Raw genomic sequence first — 7,294 nt, 5'->3', positions numbered from 1 at the left:
TCACTGCATACAGAAGAGTATTAATATAGAGAAAACATGGTGAATTAGCAGGCCTGTCTTCTATGATACTGGTTGTAGTTATAGAATTTCAAAATAAAAAATGTAAAAATGAAAAAGTCTATCAATGAATTTTGGCCACAAGACTAAAAAGTCACTCTGCGATGAGTGCATAAAGCTTCAATAAATTTATGGCGTCACTTGGGGCAAGGAGAAAAAAGCCCTCCAATCCATCATGCAATCGTAAAACTTCAGACCTCCCACCTGATGCTTCCATCTGGCACTTTAAAATATTTGAACTATTATTACCTTTTTTGCAGAGGCAGATATTAGCTAAGCAGCCTTATGAAAGGAACTGGAAAAGGAAGTAAGCCATTGTCAAAAACTGGCCATGATCACGCAAGATCCAACAGGCTGAGTGAGGTGTTCAAAACCCCTTTCTCCCTCGAGGTGAGGCACTGACCTTGGATTCACTTTCTAGTTTGGTCGCCCTGGAAACCTGATGAAGGCGGATGGTCAGCTGTGGGATGGGCGGGCCTGCTTCCGGCACAATGTCCCAGGAGGTACCCTGCGCCTGGTCTGGGAGGGCCGCGACTGCACATCAACACCTGCTGGGAGTCACAGCTCAGCGTCCCTGAGTGCAGTGGGCCTATCGTTCCTGGGCCCTGACCCTGGCTGTTACAAGACAGAGTGCTCTCTGATGGCTTCTAAGCCAGGGTGGCTCCTGTGGCCACCTGTGGGGATATTAGAATTGTGCCTAAAGCTGCCCCCTGGCATGGTGCCCACGGTGTCTTGCCTGTCCTGTGTCCTTCAGAGTAAAGTGGTGTCAGACATGGCCTATCCGGGTCTTGTGAGTCTAACGTGCAGTCAAACCCAACACCAGCTATGGTGAGTGCTGTACATGCTATCGGCAGAGTCTGCAGAACCAACCAAGACGAACCTTTAAGAAATGGTTCAATACCCTTAAAGGTATCATGAGGTTTAGGGCAGAGAATAGCAAACACACAAAGAAAGGAAGAGTATGCATTCATTAAGGGACTGAACTTAATGAATTATTAGGTATTTCTAAATAAGAGCAAGGCACCATGGTACAGAGGGAAGGGAATTCACCCGGGAACCAGATCTGGGTTTCACTCTGGCTACGCAGCTGTGGCGGTCAGCGTCTATAGGGGCAGCAAGGATGATCAACTGTGCTTCCCATCATCCCCTGCTGTTGCTACTGACCAAACCACTCTCAGTTAACCCCAGAAAATAAAATGCTATAATCTTTGACTCCATAATTCCATTTTTGGTAATCTAATCTCAGGAAAAATCCTAAATAAAAGAAAAATCCTTCTGTAAACATGCAAACTGCTGAGTTATTTCCTACTTAGAGAAAAAAATTTTAAAACAACCAATTGTCTGTGAATCACAGTTTACTAGAGTTTACCTATTAGAATACTATGAAACCAGTAAAATAATGTTAATTTAAAAGCAGTATATAATAAGCAAATTCCATAATAAGTAAAGAAAGTAGGATAAAAATTATACAGACAAAATTATTTCAATTGTGTTTTTAAAAAACCTATGCATAGAAAAAGAAATGGAAGCCACAGAACCATTAAGGGGGACTGCAAGTGGAACTTAAATGCCTTTTTTCCTATTTTCTAAACTTTCTCAAATGAACATGTTTACAATGGAAAACTAGTTAAATTTCAGTTGCCTTTCCAACACATTTGTTACTCAGTATCACTTTTTGTAGTCAATCTTGTGCTCATTATCTTTCCGGGTTTACTATCCTAATATTAAGCTTGAGGACTTCCCTGGTGGTGCAGTGGTTGAGAGTCCGCCTGCCGATGCAGGGGACATGGGTTCGTGCCCTGGTCTAAAAAAAAAAAAAAAAATTAAGCTTGAAAATGCCATGTCAAATCAGGATGGTTATGTTATTCTGAAAATGTAGACTGCTATAAGAGAAGCTTTCTGGCAAAGGCAAGATTTAAATATCTTTTATTTAATTAACAGAGCCTAATACTGTTTCTGACACATACTGGGTGCTTATGTATATTTGTTGAATAATTAACTTAATTTTTGCTCTTTAATTCACACCTCTAAAGAGCTGTTTCCTCATATTGCCTGGAATACCTAAAAATTCGTATTTAGATTTTTACGGACTTAAATTAAGACAAAATTAAGATCTTCTGAGCAAATCATTCCTATCCTAATATTAACAGGGACATTTTATACCAATTTATTTACCATAATAAAGTTTGGGGAAAAGTAGCACTTAAAATACATCAAGACGATTACAAACCTCAAATTCTAAAATATGGAAATTCAAAAGTATGAAAGAAAAATTGACAAGGAACTCTGCTATCTTTCAGATTTAACTTCTCAATTGTTTGCTTATCTATATTCCTTCCAAAGGGATCTTATGTTGTTTCTACAAACATAAGAGGTTCTTGGGACACGGCTAGTTATGGTGTAAGTAAATAAACTTTACGAGTATGTGAAAAGACCCATGTTAATTTTAGAAAGTATAACATAAAAAAAGGTACTGTGCCACAGTTTTAACTTCACTGTTTTAATATCATGAAATACAAGTACAAAACATTGTACAAGTATACTCTTTACTACATGGAGATGGAATAATACATTTGTGTTTTTACCAGAATCTGTATCACCCAGTACTAGCCACTGTACCAATGGCTTTCCATAGGGATCTTCTAACACTCTTACGAAGTTTTATCATGAATAAAAAAGCTCACAACTCCGTTAAACCATCACAGATTTATATTTATCTTAATATTCCTGTTCAGCTGCTTTGGGGAACCGTTAAGAAGTACAAAATCGCCTCAGGCAAGAGTTTTCAGTGCGTAATTTTGTTATTTCATGTTGGCCAAGATCTCCTTTATGTTAGCATTGCAAAGGCTCTAGGCTCTGTACACTTATATCGGGTTAGAAAGCGTTGTCTCAATAGCCCTCTTACTGTTTAGGAATGCAAATTACCACGTCCTGAAAAGTACAGAATATTATAATAGTTATTGGCTAAGCAGTAATTCATGAAACTGCATTTACATAGGACAAATAACAGCAATAGAGGACCATAAAGCCCCATGTGTGCTAAAGAAAAACAATTTTTCAAATATTCAAACTGTTTTTCCTACCTCTAAACTGGTTTTAACCACATCACAAGTGAGAGTAACACCAGCCAATAAAGAAAAAGTAAAGTGTGCTAAACTGTCCAAAAAGTCCGCTTCTATAGCATATCTCACAGTTTTCAGCCATTTCAGCTAAGACTTTTCTTATAACAAACAAACAAACAAACAAACAAAATGATGAAAGCAGCATTTACTTTGTTGGAAATGCAAAAAATAAAAATAAAAATACTGCAAATTTTATAAAATATTTGAAATTAATTCTGTTTTTATAAATAAATAAAGTGGTGTTTATCTTTTTTTAAAGTTTTAATCATCATTCTTGCTGTTAAAAATTATTTAAAGTTATGGCAACTTTTAAGGATAAGCTTTGGGGTATTTAAAATCCATGTTTGGAAAATTGAACCACATTTTTAATTGCCAGCATTATGCTTTGTTCTTGGTAGAATCATCTTTGTTTCTTCTTTTTACATCCCAATTATAAACCCTGGCCATATCTGCAAGAATTGTCAAAGAAAATGCAAATGCAATTCTAAAGAGAACATTCAATGACTAAGTATCCATTCACACACTGAATCAAAGACAGAAATCACACACAAAAAATACTAGTGACTATAGCAAGGTGTAGTATCATCTGGCAAAAAAGGGAACAAAATTACACCAAAATCAAGTCAAGGCCTCAAATCAATAATTGTTTAGCATATCTAGTCAACTATGGTATTATATTTAACAAATATGTGCTTGATACTATCAACAGTTTTACAGAGAGCCCTTCATCCATGATATTTCAAAGGTAGTTCAAAGCATACACTGACATGTAATGTTTAAATTATTACAATTATCAATCACTTTATCTCTTACCCTCTGTTTGGCTAACAGGACACTCACCCAATTTATTAAGCATCTACATCTTTTCCTTTCCACAAACACCACCCTGCGTAGGCCTTCACATATCGATTATTTGTTTCATGGATCATGCCTTTGGTGGTATATCCAAAATGCCACCATTGTACTGAAGGTCATCTAGATTTTCTCCAATGTTATCTTCTGGGAATGTTATAGTTTTGTTTTTTTTGTGTGTGTGAATGAAGTCTCCACATTACCAGTCACGTGCCAACTCCTGCTCTAGGCCTCAAACAGGCCTGCCTTCCCTCACCAACCACTCAACACCTGTCATGTGCTACGTGCTGTGGAGGAGAGAAAGTGGAGCTCCTACACTTGAAGAGCTCCCAGTCTGGAATGAAAAATAAATAAAGCACTACGTGCAAAGTGCACTGGGAGCCACAGAGGAACAACAAAACACCGAGAGGACTGGAAAATGTCCAGAAATGTTCTGCTGCTTGAGCCGACATATGAAAGACAAAACAGAGGAACCCAGGTAAACAGGGGGAAATGAGTCTAGCTACGAGGAACCAAGTGTGGACAAAGGACACAGCACATATAGGGGCTGAGAAAAACCGATCGGGGTTATTTGGAACTTGGGTGCACTGGGAGAGGGCCAAGGCAGGAAGCAGTCAGTGGCATGAGGTAAGACTGGCAGGAAGCACCTCACAGGGCGCCCACGTGCATACCTTACATGTAACAAAGAACACTGAAGCATTATAACCAGAGGAATAAAAAGAAGTGTGACTCAGTGAATTCATGGTGGAGACAGTGTAAAGGACAGATGTGAGGAAACCAGACTAGAAAACTACTGAGTCTAGCTTCTAGAAGGCCAAAATGAGAGTAACAGCAATGGACAGAGAGATTTACAAGGGAAAGCTGACAAGAATCTGGTGATTAGTCGGCTTCTGGTGATGAAAGAGAGAGGAGCGAAGGTCAACTCCCACGTTTCTATGCTGGGTGACCGTGCGGGGCTGACGACTAGGCGACAGGAGCGCGCGAGCAGCTGGGTCAACATGCGAGCCCTCCCCCTCGAGCAGAATACCTGCCGCCGCCTGTTCTCTCTGCCTTAAATACAGTCTCAGTCCTATCTTCTCAAAGCCTGCTCTGAGCTAATTCCAGCCCACACCTATCTTTCCCTAACTTTAAACTGCCTTGGTGTTGGGTACATGAAGTGAACTCACTTATATTTTGCTGTGAGACGATCATTCAGCAGGTTCACATGTGCAGTTGTAACAGAGCAAGACTTCGCCACTCTTCTTGTCATGCACTGATCCTCTCACCAGCCCATGCCCCATACAGCTTAGCACAGTTGCAGGGACACAGGAGACCCTTAATAAATACACTACTTGACTAGCTATGAAGATGTCTCGGGAAAATATTTGAAAGAAAAATACTCATTTGCTAAATCGACTTGCTGTTTCCACACTTCAAATTCAGATTAGTCTATCTATAAAGTTATTAAATATTAGTTCCAAGTATGTCATTTACTACTCTCATAAAATCTGCAACTTAACATCAGTCTAAGAATAAGGACATTCTTTTCATTAAAGCAATGCATGTAAGAACATTGAAAGCATCTTTCTCCTTTCCCCCCTTTGCCTTTTTTCAGGAAAGGATACTGACTTCTGTGGTAGTAAACTGATCTCGAAGAAAGTCGAGGTCTTCCTCAAGAGAATCAAGATTCTTTGTGGCAGTCGATAAATTCTTTTCCAACAATGCCTGAGCTTCATCAATATCATATTCAAGCATTACATTTGCCTGAAGAGAGAAAAGCATGACAATGTCCGCACACTTACCCAGTGCTTTACAGGTTAGAACGGGGGTTGGCAAACTACAGCCCTTGGGCCAAATCCGGCCGGCTGCCTTTTGTCCTAAGTTTTATTGAAACCCAGCCATTCTTTATTCACTTAGACTTGCATGCTACAGTGGCAAAGCTAAGTACTACTTGTGACAGAGACCGTGTGGTCTGCAAAACCAAAAATATTTACCCTCTGGCCCTTAACAGAACATTTACTGACCCCTGGGTTAGAGAATATATTCACACACATTTTATCATTTACTCGTCATAACAACCCTGGAGAGGCAAGTTACCTTCTCTACAGTTAAGAAAACAGAGGCTCTGAGAGGTCAGGTTACCTACGCTTTCGGGGATACTACATAAATGGAAGAATTACCATAAGAACCAGTATCTTTAGTTACCAAATCCTATCTTTCTACTAGCTCTATTGTGACACCAAATAGTATTACATTCAGATCAACTGAAATAGTTGTTTCTGAGCTTAAGATACCAAAAGTTTTCAAAAACATACATATTATCTACATTTGATCCACTGAGAGAAACAGCTGGCTTTTACTGCCCCCTTCCTACCTCCACAGTAAATGCTGACACAGGGGGAACCATATTCCTAGCACCTGACTTAACACCGGGCATTTCCTGAACCACTTTCCTTATCTGGCAAATGGAATTTGAAAATTACCCAAAGGATTGTTGGAAGAATTAAATGAGACAACATGAAAGTGCTTAGCACAAAGTAGGTGCTACATTCTTATTGACTGAATATGCCAATCCATGATAATCAGAAAACTGTATAAAAATTCAGATAGGACTAAAAATATTCAGTGCAGAGTAAATGCCTCTCTAAAACCCAGACCCACAATCTCATTTCTCAATGACTGATGCTTCTTATTACTTTTTCTTTTCCAGAAAATTTCTAGACTTTGCTTACTTTTAACAAGAGAAAATCGAATACATTTAAAAACACTTCATTCATGTCAAAAAACATCAATCATTCATTCAGGAAGTACCCTGTGCCAAGTATATCTCCTTAGTTGATTCACCTCTCAACTACTGCCTGATCAGCCTCTCTATTTGACGGTCTAATAGTCACCTCAAGACTGACATGCCCAAAACACAACTCCAAGTCGCCCTGCAAACCTGTCAGTCCTTTGCCTGTGATATGAGTTACAAATATTTTTCCTGTTGATTGTCTTTTGACTTTGCTCATGGTTTCTGAATTTTGAGGCCTGAAAAACCATCCTTATTTCAGGGCTCTAAATAAGTTATCTGTGACTTGGCCTACAATTTTGATGGTGTCAGTATTTCATCACACATTTCAAATGTGATCCACTTGGAATTCACCATCGTGTAAGGTGGGCTCCAGCCGTAATTCTCTCTCTTGAGAGAGAGAGAGAGAGAGCTCCCTGTTGTCCCAGTCTAGTTTATGAAATCACCTTATCCCCACTTGCTGATTAAATGTGTGCCAAGGGAAAGAGAAACA

General features: G+C 39.1%; 1 protein-coding gene across 1 annotated transcript in view; it reads right to left on the bottom strand.

The window, feature by feature from the left end:
• Positions 1-2,546: 2,546 nt before the first annotated feature.
• The window catches only part of VBP1 (VHL binding protein 1), a 21,249-nt gene continuing 16,501 nt past the window's right edge, over positions 2,547-7,294 (bottom strand). The window contains exons 5-6 of the mRNA XM_024754717.1: positions 5,636-5,774; positions 2,547-3,628 (exon numbers count right to left, since the gene is read on the bottom strand). Of these exons, the coding sequence (XP_024610485.1) occupies positions 3,558-3,628; positions 5,636-5,774 (210 nt within the window). The 3' untranslated portion in view covers positions 2,547-3,557. The remainder of the gene's footprint in view (positions 3,629-5,635; positions 5,775-7,294) is intronic.

Source organism: Neophocaena asiaeorientalis, unplaced genomic scaffold (assembly GCF_003031525.2).
Source record: "Neophocaena asiaeorientalis asiaeorientalis breed wild unplaced genomic scaffold, Neophocaena_asiaeorientalis_V1.1 scaffold918, whole genome shotgun sequence".
NCBI lineage: Eukaryota > Metazoa > Chordata > Mammalia > Artiodactyla > Phocoenidae > Neophocaena > Neophocaena asiaeorientalis.
This window is presented reverse-complemented; position numbering and strand designations above follow the sequence as displayed.